Here is a 15528-nt window from a genome sequence, read left to right as displayed (position 1 = left end):
TCTTCCTCTGAAATCTGCCTGTTCATTTCTTTTGACCATTTACTAATTGGGGAATGACTTTTATTCTTATAAATATGACTCATAAGCTCTCAGTTTTGGAACAAGGCACCTTGAGTTCAGGCTGAAATCATATGTAAGAACATCTCTGGATTAACTTTAAAAGTCTGGCAGCCTTGATAGCTTCTAAGAAAGCATTTGCAAAACTATTAAGGGTTAGGAAACATCCTAAGATAGATACTAGAAGCAACATCCTTGGAATAGCTTCAGAAAGCTATTTTAGTAACTATTTAGAATGTTCTGCAGAAGTATGGAAACAGGTCAGGGAGAGGAAAACAAGAGATAAAAATAAAAGAGAAAAGCCAATGAGAAAACAAAACAAAACAAAAAAAAAAGAACAATTAATCAAATGACAAGAAACCCTTAGGCAGCTAGCATGTTTTTTTTTCTGAATTGTTAGTCTGCCCCCTTTTAAGACTAGTACTTCTTTATAGACACATTAAAAATAATGTTCTAACTCACTATTGTTTGGAGAAATTTAAATTAAAACAATTTTGAAATACCACCTTATACCTATTAGTATGACTAATAGGACAGAAAAGGAAAATAACAAATGTTGGAGGTGATCTAGAGAAAATGAGACATTGATGCACTGTTAGTGGAATTGTGGAATAATCCAACCATTCTGTAGAATAATTTGGAAATATAGTCAAAGGGCTATAAAACCATGCATGCCCTTTGACCAAGCATTGCCACTACTAGGTCTTTATCCCAAAAGAAATGAAAATTAAAAAGGAAAAGGACCTATATGTTCAAGAATAGCGTTTCTTTTCTGGTGGCAAGGCATTGGAAATTGAGGGGTTTCCCATCTGTTGGGGAATGGCTGAACAAATTGTGGTATATGATTATGATGGAATTCTACTCTGCTAAAAGAAATGAAGAGTAGGATGCTCTCAGAAAAACCTGGACTTAGATGAGCTAATGCAAAGCGAAATGCACTATGTACAAAGTAGTAGCAGTATTGTAGGATGATCTTCCATGAATGAGGAAGCTTTTCTCAGCAATACCAGGATTCAGGACAACTCTGAAGGGCTTAAGTTAAAGAATACTATCTACCCCCAGAGGAAAAGCTGGTGGTTTTCAGAATACAGATTGCAATATACTTTTCCCCTTTCTTTATTTTTCTTGAGGTTTCTTTTTTTTGGGGGGGTGTCTATGTTTTCTTTCGTAACATGACTATTAGGGAAATGTTTTTCATGACCACACATTTATAACTTGTATCAAATTGCTTGCCTTCTCATTGCAGGGGAGTGGTGAGGGAGGAAGGGAGGGAATTCAGAACTCAAAATTTTAAAAACAAGTATTAAAATTGTTTATATATGTAACTGGAGAAAAATGAAACACTAAATGAATAAATTTTTAAAAATTAAAAAAAGACTGGCATTTCTGGCAGTGTTGAACCCAGCAATTTTTATTACCTGAAAAGTAATATATTTGCTATCAATCCCTTTCTTGATATAGGCCTTTCTGGATGCTATGAGTTTGACCGTTGTCTAATCCACAGGCCACAAGCAGATCATTCTAAGAAATGGGCAGGGGAGTGAATCTTGGAGCTATATGAGAGCAGGCTTGCATGACCATGGGCCCTTCTTAGACATCAGGACAAATATCACTTTTGCTTTTGTCTGGAACGTGCTGTGTAGTAGGCTGGGATGATGGGTCAGTATGGGATCAGGAAAACAAATTCACAAAGTACCTTAAACCAGAAGCCTAGAAGTTACAGAGATAGGATGGAGACTAGGGAACTTGGCAAGCATTTGTAGGGAGAAAGGGACAAAACAGCAAAGGGATCTCAGAAACCAAAATAAATGTAGTTTAAGAATTAAGAAGGTTGGGGGTGTCAGACAGAGATCTGTCCAGGAAGACCAGGTTCAAGTCTCATCTTTGACATATCCTGGCCAATATCTCTAGAAGACTCAAATTGTAGAGAAAATGCCAAACTATATTAGTTGAGGGAATTTTCTTCCCTGGGTGCTTCTTTGACCTGGGAAATCCCAGACACAGTTCCTACCTCCTCTTTTATATGTCCTGCTATGGGCAGCCTTGGAACTATAGAAACAGGCAATAGGAAACAACTACAGCAGCTGAGGGAAGAAACCCAGGCCTGAGACTCTGCCCTCCCTTGAACTGGGTCTGAAGATCTAACTTTTAGGGAAATTGTCATATTTTTCTCTACTTCTGTTCTTCCTACAAAGTGTTATTTAGATCTAAACAGTAACTTAGTAATGGAAAGACAAAACAAAACAAAACAAAAAAACAACCAACCCTCTTGCCCCCCCCTCCACTAGTTTCAAGTTTCAAGTTCTAAGCATCAATAAAATTGAGTAACAGTGAAAATTGTGGTATCTAGTTGGGAGTTCCAGTTCCCCAGCGTAACAGGTGTGAATTTCCTAAGTCTTTCCAGTCAATATTAAAAAAAGAAGAATCTCTGTTTCTTCACTTTTTTCTCTTTGCTGAGGCAACATGGGGATGGATGTCCAAGTCTGCTCTTGGGAGTGGGTACAGGAGGGAAGGAAAACCTGTGCTTCTGGTTGTTGTTTTCTTCTCAATTTTTGTCTCTGCCTCCTGAAGTATGTCTTTCCCAGGGACCTTCGTTCACCTAGATGTGATCAGAAGTAGTAAGGAAAGAAGTCACTAACAAACAAAATTTTAGCATGAAAACCCAACAAGATGGTAATAACTGAGATCAATACTGAAATACTTACGACTTAGAGCACAAACAAATTTTTAAATGAAATAGATCTCGTTCAATCTTTTCTAATATGACAATGATTAATGTAAAGTATGATATGTAGTTCACCTACATTAAGTGCTTACACTCTTCAATCCCTCTTGTTTTAGAATGGGCATTCTTAATCACCTGTTGTATATGTATGTATGTATGTATGTATGTATGTATGTGTGTAAATGTGTATGTTGTGGTTCCCTTCTCAGAATCATGGATTAAACAACTAAAGAAAATGATAAATTTCAGTTTGAAGTTAGTGAAAATAAAGATGTAATTTTTCTCCCAGTTTTCAACAAGTTCCCTGGATCCTGGGGTGGAGGAGTCCATGGATCCTCTGGGTTACAAGAGTTAGAGATAAGGCAAGGACATAGGAGATTAGATTCTTGCTCTAATGTAAAATTAAATCGGAAAATAGAAAATGTACAAGATTCATTTCACTTACAAAATTATACCTGTTGTATCCTATCAGATTTAAGCAAAATATCTGATTAGGAAAGTCTATGGGGAGGAAATGGACACTAGGTTAGAGGCAACTGCTTCCATCTTCTACTCTTTACCCCTTTACTCAACTTTATTAGACTATAGTATAGTTTTATTGAAAATTTTAGAATTTGAAGGGTCTTTGGAAATCATTAGCCTAAGTCTTTTCCTTTTAAAAACAAAGAGAGGTTAGATAACCAATAGAGGGTCACAAAATTAATGGTAGAACTAGGACTACTTTTTTTTTTGGTCTCCTAACTTCTAGTGAAGACTTCTTGGCACTGCTCCCATAAACATTCTCATTATTAAATCTAAATATTCAGACTGAAACTTGATTCATAAAATTAATTGTAACTTCTCAAAAATCATAACAGAGAAGTTGAAACTGTGTGGATTTGGATTCTTTTTATTAATTCACTTCCTTGAAAATTTATCAGTAGCTTTTTAAGTCCAAAGCCAAAGCAGCTCCTATCTTCAAGGAACTTACAGGAGGGTAGCGGGGAGTCTAACAGGAGAGTGGTATACAACATGTATGCCAAATAGCGAATGAGGGAACCAACTGGAGCAATCAGGAAAGGCTTCCTAGAGAAGGTGACACCTGAATTGGTGATCCTTGAAGAAAGCTGAGGATTCTGAAAGGGGGAGATGAGGCAAAAGAACCTTCCAGGCATGGTGGGGTAGGGGTGACCTGGGCATCTGTGTGGAAGATGGTGCTGGACCACAAAACAGTTAAGAATTAGTCCAGTTTAGGGGTGGCTAGGTGGCGCAGTGGATAAAGCACTGGCCCTGGAGTCAGGAGTACTTGAGTTCAAATCCAGCTTCAGACACTTAATAATTACCTAGCTGTGTGGCCTTGGACAAGCCACATAACACCATTTACTTGGCAAAAACCTAAAAAAAATCCCTAAAAAAATTAGTCCAGTTTTTAGAACCTGTTAAGGAGACAGTAGAATACATTGAATTCTATAGAGCTTCAGGAGACTTAGGGTCCAGCTGAATGACTTTGGGCAAGTTACTGGACCACTCTGATTTCCTCAGCTATAAAATGAGGTAGCTGGTCTGCATAATCTCCAAGATCATGTCTAGATTTCTGATTCTACACCTTCTTTTAAGAGGACTTGTAAACTGCCCTTCCTTTATAAAATTTCTAGAATATTTGATAATCTTTTCTGAATGTCTGTCATTTCTCTACTTTTCTACTCCTTGCTTTATTATGTTGTTTTGTTTTCACTGGGGCCTTCCCACCTCCCAGCTTAAGAGTATTACTTAATTAATATAATATATGCTTCACTCCTCCAAAGGAATAAAATAAGTTCTGTAAAACCCTCTTGATAGAAACCTCTCCTGTTCCCTACTTCACTGCTGACGTAGAGTGGTGCATTGCCACTTTCCTTGGCTAATGCCTTGTTTATTTTCACCACAACCTTTTTTAGTGTCTAGATTTATATGTTTAGCTTTAGTGAAGTGGAAGAATTAAGGAAAAAATGAATGCACAGGGGTAGTCCACATTGTAGCTAATTAATAAGAGTCCCAGAATCCTAACTTTTAGTTAGAAAACCTTATTTCTTCCCATGTATGTGGTAATAGTCATATTGGAGGTGGTGTATGTATACAGGAGGGGCTTTTTGCATTTTCTTCTCAAAAAAGTAAAATAAATAAAGAATCATAAGAACATAGATTTAGAGTTGGAAGGGATTTTAGAAGTCCCATTTAGTTTAATTTCCTCATTTTATAAATGAGAAAACAGAGGCCCAGAGGGATTAAGTGACCCAACTAGTTGGCTATCATGTTTGAAGCACCTTGTTGAAATGTGCTTAGCAGAGACTGAGATGTAATTTGGACAGTATTTTGAGGGAAAAATCAGATTTTGTATTTCTCTAAAAAACATCTCTAAATTCACTTTTATTTATTGGTTATAGTTGGTATATATATATACACATACATACATGCATATGTATGTATATATATATATACATACATGTATGTATGTATGTATGTATAAAGTCAGCCATCTGATGTCCACCAATAATTATCCCTGATCTGAAGCATTGCTGCTTGTGGAAATAAATATAGCTGATGAAGGCAATGTGAATTTTTTTTTCCTCTTTGGAAATGTTCTTAGACCAAAATAAAGGGCCAAGTGTTTTGGAATATGAGTTCTCTCTTGGCAACATTGGCTCAAACAAAAAACACAGTAACATTTTCATGTTTACACATTCAAGATTTGAAAATTTTTTTATTGATGTAATAAGCATCATGGCAACACATGAATATCCTTTTTTGGGAACATATTCAAATTTAATTTGCTAGGCTCTGCAATAATGCATATGAGGCAAACAAAGCCTTGCATTGTTACTTTCCTCTGCCAATAATTTGTTTCATCAAAACATCTTTAACCATATAGACTAGGGGGAAGTAAGTGATGCCTGCTACTTCGATACTAGGGATGAATGTCTTCAGAAATTCATTTTCTCCTTTTATAGAATTTACATTTTAAACTAAAAAATTTCATGGAGAAATTTGGACATTAAAATCCTCTCCTCTCAATATTTGATTCCCCATCTGTTAGAAAATTGCTGCCTGTATTCAGGTATGCTTGTCTCTACTCTCTCTTACCCTAAAAACTCAAGTTACTCTTTCAAACTCTACAAACTCTACTCTTTCAAGCTCTGTATAAAACTTACACTAAGCTGAATCAAAGCCAAAACTCTGAAGACTTTCAGGAAGACTAAGTGTCAGAAAGAAAAGAAAGAAAACACAATGAAAAATAGATATGGCTTCCTTCCTCCCCCTTCAATGTTTAGTAAAACTTTTGAGTTTACTTTTCTCCTTTCATTTATGTAACCTATGCCCTTAGTTAAGAACCATTTGTCTACGCCATTGTGATAATAGTCAACTGGTTTCTCTGCTATCCCAAACAACCAGGATGTCCAACTCAAATAGAAATGAGGGCCACTAAACTATACACAACGATCCTGAGAGTTACAAATTTGACTTAGAAAAACCACATATCAATATCATCTACGATTATCTACATTCTACTGTATTTTTACAGTTTACTAATCATTTCCCAATTTGGTTTGGGTTTCACTTGGGAACATGGTCATCAGGTCTTGTATTAGTATTCCTAAAGTATATATTTTATTATTGAATTCCTTGACTCAGAAACTTTCAGTGACTCTTCATTGCATTCCAAAGTCTAAGCTCATTTTCTGGCCTTTTGCAATATATTTTTGACCTTGTCTCCCATTTCTCCTATATGTATCATATAGCCTAGGCAAACAAGACCATTGACTATTTGCCAAATATACCCTATTTGTTTCTCCACTTCCTCACCTCTGTTTATGTTCCCCTCAAGACCCAGAATGATTTAGTTTTTCTTTATTATCTATTTTTAAGAGGCAGTAGAATTAGTGGGGGTCATGAGAGGGGGACAAAGAAAAAGCTCTGAATTCTAGATCAGAGGACCTGGCTTTGAAACCCATTTCTGCTGTTTATTAGCTGGATGACTTTGGGCAAGGGACATCAACTCTCAGGTCTTAGTTTTCTGTTTGTAAGGCATGTTACATTAGATAATGATCAGGGTCCCCTCCATTCTAAATCCTATGATTCTGTGACATATTGAAAACCCTTTCCTTCACTTACTAGCTCAAATGTCATGCCCTTCATGAAGGTGAATATAAAGGGAGTACTAGAAATCAGTTTGGTTGAATCACAGACTTGACAAAGCTGAATGATGTATATTGAAGCTGAAAAGATAGATAGGTTATTTGAAAAGACAAATGTGAATTTACATTTTATTCCAGAGACAATAGGGAGCCATTGGGTTTGATTGAGTAGAGAGTAATATGGTGAGATCTGAACTTACAGGAAAATACTTTAGCAGTTGCTTAGAAGGCTAATTTGGAATGGGGAAAGAATTAAGGCAGGGTCTTTGGTCATTCTTGTGGTTATTGTTGATAGTGGTAGTAATGATTGTGGTCTTTTTGAAGAAGACCAATAATATCACAAGAGTAATATTTTGACTAACTCCTGTGAATTAGATTTTAGTTCAGATAAGAGGTGACAAGGGCTTAACTTTCAACAGTGACTGTGTGACTTAAGAAAGAGATCAGATGTAAGAGAGGTTATAGCGTTAAGATTTGGTAACTGATTTAATTAGTGGGGTGAAGATGAGTGAAGAATTGGGTTTGATGTCATGGTTATAAACTTAAGAGACTGGAAGAATGGTGGTGATTTCAACAGAAATAGGAAAGTTTGATAGAAGAGTGTTTTGGGGTAGGAGAGATGGATAATGAGTTCTGTTTTGGACATGTTGAAAAACTGCAATTTTTCCTCTCGTTCAAAATCCCTGTAAGGCGATTGCTAAGATAATATTGAACCTTGGTGAGAGACTGGGACTCTATTTATAGTCTCCCAGTCACTACAGAAAAATGATAATTAAATCCATAGGAACTGATGACATTACTGAGAAAAAATTTAGAGAGAGAAGAGAATCCAGGACAAAAGCTTGGGGGACACCCAGAATTAGGAATCAAGATGTGGATGAAAAACTCATAAATATCAATGAGAAGGATCAATCAGATGACACATAGACAGAGAACGTCATGGAATCTCAGAGAGGAGAGAGTATCCAAGAGGATAGGGCGGTCAGCAGGGTCAAGTGCCCTAGCAATGTCAACAATTAAGATGGAAAACAATTATGGCACATAAGAGTCATTGGTAACTTTGGAGAAAATGGTTTCATTAGAGTTATGAGGACTAAAGACAGATTGCAAAGAGTTGAAGAGTAGAGGCAATCCATATAGACATCTTTTTCTAAGAGTTTGGCTAAAAATGGAAGGAGAAATATAGCATATCTTGAGGGATGGTAGGCTGTAATAAAGGATTTTTTTTGTTTTTGTTTTTGTTTTTAAGAATGAGGGAGTCTTAAGTATGTTTTGAAATCAGAAAGGAAGGAGCCAGTAGATAGAGTGAATGTTAGATGTGGAGATGAATTCAGGGATAATCTTCTGCAGAAGACGAAAGGGGATGGGATCAAGAGTACCCATAATTGCTTTGGCCATGGCAAAAAGGACCACCTCATAGTCAGAGGGAAGGCACTAGCATTAGGGAGGATTGGGAAAAGATTTTACTTGGGAATCAGAAAGCCAGGGAATCTTGGAGACAGAAATAAGGTTGGAGAGAAGATTCCAGGCATGAGGGCATAGCTAGTGAAAATGCCCAGATACAGGAGTTGAGGTGCCTTGTTGAAGAAATAGCAGTTGCTGAATTGTAGAGTATATGGGGAATTGTAAGGTGTAAGAAGACTAGAAAGGGGGCAGCTAGGTGTAGCAGTGGATAGAGCACTGGCCCTGGAGTCAGGAGGACCTGAGTTCAAATCTGGTCTCAGACACTTAATAATTACCTAGCTGTGTGGCCTTGGGCAAGTCACTTAACCCCATTGCTTTAAATAAATAAAAACTTAAAAAAAAGAAGACTAGAGAGTTGCTTGGAAGGTGGGGGATGGAGGGGAAGGCAGGTTATGAAGGACTTTGAACATCAAACAAAGGATTTACTATTTGACCTTGAAGGTAAAAAGGAGCTACTGGAATTTATTGAGTGGGAGAGTGACATGGGCAGACCTGTGCTTTAGAAAGATTCTTGAGAGCTAAGTGGAAGATGGACTGACCTGGGGGAAAAGACTTAACCGGGAAGTCCAAGCAGCAAACTACTGGTCCACATATAAGGTGATAAGGGCCTCCACCAGAATGGTGGCAGTGTCAAAGAAGAAAAATGGGTGTATTTGAGAGATACTATGAAGATAAAATTCATAAGACTGGCATAGATTGGATATGGGGGGTGTAGGTGGGAGAGAGTGAGGAGTTAAGGGTGATATCTAGATTATGAGCCTGGGGAACTGGGAAGATTGCAGTGCCCTCTACAGAAATAGGGAAGTTTGGCTGGTTTGGGGTGGGCTTTGAGCAGATAATGAGTTCAGTTTTGAAAATGTTAAATTTAAGATGGGACATCCATTTCAAATTGACTGAAAATCAATTAGAGATGCAACAGTAGAGGTTGAGAAAGGTTAAGGATGAATAATAGATTTGAGAATTATCAACATAAACATGATGATCTTTGTCCTTCATCCTTGAAAAAGACCATGATATCAGGATGACATGACTGGATTTGAGTGAGGGGGGCTGGTCCTGGATGGAAGGCAATCAGGATTAAATGACTTGCCCAAGGTTACCCAGCTGGTAAGTGTCACATATCTGAGGCTGGATAGACATGATAATTATTATTCAACCACTCAGGGCCTCAGATACCTCATCTATAAATTGAGGAGACTGGACTATATTTCCCTTAATATCCCTTTCAGTTCTAGATCTGAGATCCTTCAGTTCTAAAATTCTGTAGTCCTTTGATATTTTCTAGAACAAGAGAAAGAATGGCAAGAGATAGAACTAGAAGATATCGAGATATCAGTGACTCAAAGTTTGAGTCTCTGGGGCATGCCAGCTTTGTCTAGACTTAGATACATTTTCTTTAAAGGATATTTTGTTCATTGATTTTGGTGTAGCTAATGTTAATAACAATACCTGAGCTGGTTAATATATTTCTCTTCTTTTCTCCCCCCTGGGCTTTGGAGCTTTATTTTGGTAGAATATAGAAAAGTTAAAATTCTAGTTTTGGATTCAGATACAAATAAGGTTTTCATCCAAGTGAAGCCTTACCAAAATAACTCAAAACCACCCAAATCATTTCCCTCCACATACTTTGAACTTTGCCATTTAAAACAGAACAAGCTAATGTTCCTTCTTGTGCTTCCATCCCCTGCCCTCCCTGCCTCCACCCCACCACACCCTATAAATTATCATATTTTACAAAGATCATGTGATGGGTCAGTTATATTCCCCCCCCACAAATGTTCCATTAGTTTTTCTCTACTGAATATTTAGATTATCAAACTACACAAAGGAAGATGCATTTAAGTTGCAGTAGAACATATTTTTAGGGATCCTTGACACTTGAATGCAAAGTCTTTGAATCCTGCTCTGATACTTCACATTGGTATGGTAGGGACAATGAGCTCTTTAAGATTCCATTAATCTTTGAATAAGGGCCCAGAGATGGACTATGTATGTCATTTGAAAGCCATGCTAGCTAAGTGTGGAAAGGACCATTATCACAAGGCTGGTCACCAGATGTTGAATTTTTTCAAGCGTGCCTCTTGTGAAATGTCTCATGAAAATTGACTACTAAGGCACATTAGGACTGCAGTCTACATTAGCAGAGGGAATACTAATGAAATCACAGGCCTTTGAAGTATTGATATATAATAGGTTTCATTAACCATACTAGTTTTAAACTAAACACTGATTGGCTAAAATATTATAAAAATCATTTAAAAAATAATGCATCCTTCATTGTTGCTACTGATTGGTGGAGGAGATTTTTCATTTCTGAATTTGTTGTATGATACTATAACCAAGATGAAGCTAATCATGGAATTAAAAACATGTTCCATTTAAATATTATAGGACTAATTAAAGGAAAGGAAATGTGGATAAATTGCCTTCTCCCTGTCATTGCAGTTTGATATCATAGTACTTTGGAATATGAACTGTATTTTTTTCCTTCAAACACACAATACCATGACAACAAGCAAAGGGAGAAAAAGTCATTTAGATTTCTTTTTAGGTTCACTGAATGATTTCCTTTAGTTTGACATGATTTTATTTTTAGATACAGAGTATATATGTACTTTCTAATTTTTATAATGGTAATAAATCAAGTAATTTACCAGGCTTACAAATTTTTAATACTAATAGATGTCTTGGTCTTAATTATTCAAATTTGCTAACATCTAAGTAATGTTTCCTTAATATAGCTTAATTTTAATTTTTAAGTTAATTATATTTAAGATGTCAAGAACTGTTTCTATAATGCTGTTGATAGAGAATGTTACAAGTTCATGAAAAGCATGTAAGTATATTTTATACATTCATATAAACATACAATCTGTGTAGCATTTTGTAATACAGACATGCAATACATGCATATATATTATATGTGAATAAGTTATAGTATCATAATGTATTATATCCACTTTGTAATCACTACCTTGCCCTGCTTGGGGGGAGGGTTACATCACTCTATGAAACCGGGAGCTATGCTATATGCAGGGGTACTAAAGATGGAGAGGTCATAGTAAAAAGTAAAAAGTTGATCCACTGGAGAAGGAAATGGCAAATCACTCTAGGATCTTTGCCAAGAAAACCTTATGGACTATATTAAACTGATAAAAGAGATGACATCAGAGGAAGAATCACTTAGATCAGAAGATGTCCAATATGCTGCTGGAAAGAGTAGAAGGACATCTACAGGTAGCTTCAGTACTAATGAAGCAACTGGGTCAAAGCTGAAAGAAAGCTCAGCTGATGATGAAAAGAAAACCCATTGCTGTAAAGACCAATATTGCAAAGGAACCAGGAATGTATGAGTTATGAATCAAGGTAAGTTAGATATAGTCAACTAGGAGATGGGAAGATTAAACATTGACATCTTTAGTGTCAATGAACTTAAATAGACAGGAAAGGGTAAATACAGTTGATCACAGTATGTATTATGAGCAAGAATCTTTTAGAAGACATGGAGCAGCCTTCATGGTCAATAATTGTGAGAAAATCAGTAGTGAAGTATAATTTTTAAAAAATGACAGAATGATATCTGTTCAAATTCAAAGCAAACTGTTCAACATCACAGTAATATAACTGCACCAATCAATGATGCCAGAGACCAAAGTTGATCAGTTCTATGATGACTTACAAGATCTTTTAGAATTAACATAAAAAAGATGTCACATTTATCATAGCAGATTGGAATGCTAAAGCAGGAATTCCAAATATAATTGGAATAATAGTTGGCCTTGAAGTACAAAATGAAGCAGGGCAGAGACCAATAGAGTTTTGTTAAGATAACTCACTGGACATTATGGTCAAAAGTAGAGAAGCTCTGTAGTCAGTTAAAACAAGAGCTAGAGTTAATTGTGGCTCAGATCATGAGCTTCTTAGTGCAATGTTCTGACTTAAAATGAAGAAAATAAGGAAAACTATGTATAGATATGATTTAAATAGCAGCCCCTATGAATATTAAATGGAATTGAGAAAGAGATTGAAAGCATTAGCTCTGTCTAAAGAACTATGGTTGGAGATTTGCAGTACTATACAGGAGGCAGCAACAAAAGTATTTCAAAGAAAAAGAACAGCAGGAAAGCAAAATGCTGGATGAGATTACAAATAGCTAAGGAAATAAAGGGAAAGGGAAAGAAAAAAAGAGGGAAGATATACCCAACCGTATAGCAATGAGAAATAAGAGGGGTTTTTAAAAATGATTAATGAAAAGAAATAAAGGAAAACAATAGAAAGATAAAGATAAGAAATCTCTTCAAGAAAATTAGAGACATCAAGGAAAATTTTCATGCAAAAAATGGGCATGATAAATGAGAAAAAAAAGATTGGAACTTTCCAGAAGTAGAAGAGATTAAGAAGAGGTGACAAGAAAATATATATAGAAGAATTATACATGAAAGATCTTAACCTCATTGATAATCATGATGGTGTAGTTGTTGATCTATAATTATATATTCTGGAGAATGAAGCCAAGTAGACCTTAGGAAACATTGCTAACAATAAATTGCTATTTAAAATCCTAAAAGAGGATATTGCTAAATATGCCAGCAAATTTGGCACTCAACAGTGGCCACAGTGTGAGATTGTCTGTATATCTGGGACTTGATCTTTCCCCTGGCAACAATAATTCCAGCTTTTGATTCATCCAGCTTGGCATGTCACAAATCTGCATGTAAGTTAAATAAATAAGATGACAATATACAGCCTTGTCTTAATCTTAAACCAAGCAACTGTTCCATGTTCAATTCTAACTGTTGCTTCTTGACACACATATAGGTTCCTCAGGAGACAAAATGATCTGGTAATTCCATTTCTTTGAGGACTTGACATATTTTGTTGTGATCCACACAGTCAAAGACTTTAGTATATTTAATGAAATTAAAAATTGGATTTTTTTTTTCTGGAATTCCATTACCTTCTCTGTAAACGAGTGAATACTGGCAATTTGGTCTTTAGTTCTCCTGCTTCTTCGAAAACTAGCCTGCTCTTCTGGTAATTCTCAGAGCACATATCACTTAAACCTAGCTTGCAGAATCTTAAGTATAACTTGCTGCCTGTGAAATAAGCATAATTATTCAGTAATTTCAATATTCCTTGGCATTGCCCTTCTTTAGGACTGGTACATAAAGTGGGATAGTGGAAAGTAAGTTCATTTTGGAGTGAGAAAACAGCTGAAGTTGGAACCTATGTTTGAAATTTGATTATTTTATAAACTTGTCACATTTTTCTTAATTTTAGTTTCCTCATCTGTAAAATGAGGGGGGGGACTCCAATATTACTTATTTCAAATGGCTATTGTGAGGATAAAATGTTAGAACTTATGTTTAACAGTTTCTAAACATTAAGACTGTCTATAAATCTTTGCCATTATAATTCATCTTTTTTTTGAATGTATGAATAAGTCAACAAATAAGGAAATATTTCACTGAATCTTATTTTGGTGCCATTCTGTTTTTCAATCCTAGTGATTTCTCTTTTATTTTCATAGCATGTTTGGAAGACTATACAACTCAGCTGGGCGATCTACACTCTCCCAACTTCCCCAGTAATTATCCCAACAATGTAGAATGCATTTATACAATCACAGTGGAAAGAGGTCATCAGATTGCTCTACACTTCACCAACTTTTCCTTGGAGACTGTTGCAGGTACAACTTGCATTGCAGACTATGTGGAAATCAAGTAAGCATCTTTTTTTTTTTAACATTATCTGCTATTTATTATCAAATGGAAAAATTTCTCTTCTGGGCAGAAACCCTTAGTAAGTACCTATTTGTAATTCTCCAAGTATTATAAGGGGCATTATAAGATTTGTCAATTACATTCTAGCAGAGTGGAGGGTTTATGAAAATATCCTCAGCTAGCTGATTCTCTGGCAACATTTTCTCCTTGCACTTTTGATTGTTCAGAGATGAACTTGAATTTCCTTTTGTGCAGAGTCAATGGATTGATCATTATATTCATGAAGTTCAGGATATGTTAGGAGTACCCACTTCATCTTGGGACATTCCATCCCACCCTCTATTTCAATGAGAAATTAAAGCTAATGGCAATTTGAATGTCAGAGTCTCAAGTAGAGTTTAATTTCCATAAAAATTAAAAACACACAATTCATCACATATAATCTCAGCACAAAACATACATTTTTTTTCCTTTCTTCTCTCTGGAAGTTTCAAGATAAATAGCTTAGACATATGTATATGCATATGGATATGGATATGGATACGTGTGTGTGTGTGTGTGTGTGTGTGTGTGTGTGTGTATAGACACTTGATATTGTCAACATATTTTTAGGGTTCAATTTTGAAGGAATATTTTATATCCCTAGAACTTTATAGACCAATATCTTGTTGAAATTTGGTGTGAGTTAGGCATCCTTAAAAATACAGTGACACATCATTCATTTGAAATTATGCTTTGTTAATAATAAGTAATGAAATGTTTCACTGTATCTTATTTTTGGTACAATTCTGTTTTTCAATTCTGGCGACTTCTCTCTTCTTTGGCATGCTTAGAAAACTACAGCTCTATCTGGGAAAAACCTGATGCAGAAAATTTTAAAATCAGTTTAGTTTTACTACTTTATAGTATAATCTTGTTTAAAGAAATAGCATAAATTATGCTTTTAAACAAATGCATTAAAATGATTAATTGCCATAGACCTGAAGGAAAGGATGAAAATAAATATATATCAATTGGTTCCTGAAACATAAAATTATAGGATCTGAAACTGGAAGAGATCTCAGCAAATAATTAGTCCAACACCCTCATTTTACAGATGAGGAAACCAAGTTCTAGGAAGGTGGATGATTTGGCCAAGGTCATATAGGTAATAAGCATCAGAGGCAAGATTCAGACCCAAGGCTTCTGAATTCAGAACCAGGGTTTTTTCCCTACTGAAGGAATATATTTGGAGTCAGATGATATGAATTTTTATTCTAGTTTTAATATGTACTATCTGGATAAATTTAGTTCAGTTATTGACCAAGGAAGATCTCCTAAGCTTCATTCTTTCATTTAGAAAGTGGGGATAATAACATTATTGCGGGAGATACTGAGAAGAACGCATTTTGAAAAGCATGAAATCCTC

The 15528-nt window shown here is 35.7% G+C and overlaps 1 protein-coding gene across 1 annotated transcript in view; it reads left to right on the top strand.

Moving 5' to 3' along the window:
* CUBN (cubilin) overlaps positions 1-15528 on the top strand; it is a 284271-nt gene that overhangs the window by 59085 nt on the left and 209658 nt on the right. The window contains exon 23 of the mRNA XM_074192929.1: positions 13928-14120. Within this exon, the coding sequence (XP_074049030.1) occupies positions 13928-14120 (193 nt within the window). The remainder of the gene's footprint in view (positions 1-13927; positions 14121-15528) is intronic.

The sequence above is a fragment of the Macrotis lagotis genome, chromosome 7 (genome assembly GCF_037893015.1).
Source record: "Macrotis lagotis isolate mMagLag1 chromosome 7, bilby.v1.9.chrom.fasta, whole genome shotgun sequence".
Classification (NCBI taxonomy): Eukaryota; Metazoa; Chordata; class Mammalia; order Peramelemorphia; family Peramelidae; genus Macrotis; species Macrotis lagotis.
Note: the sequence above shows the minus strand (reverse complement) of the source record. Positions and strands in the feature narration are given on the sequence as shown.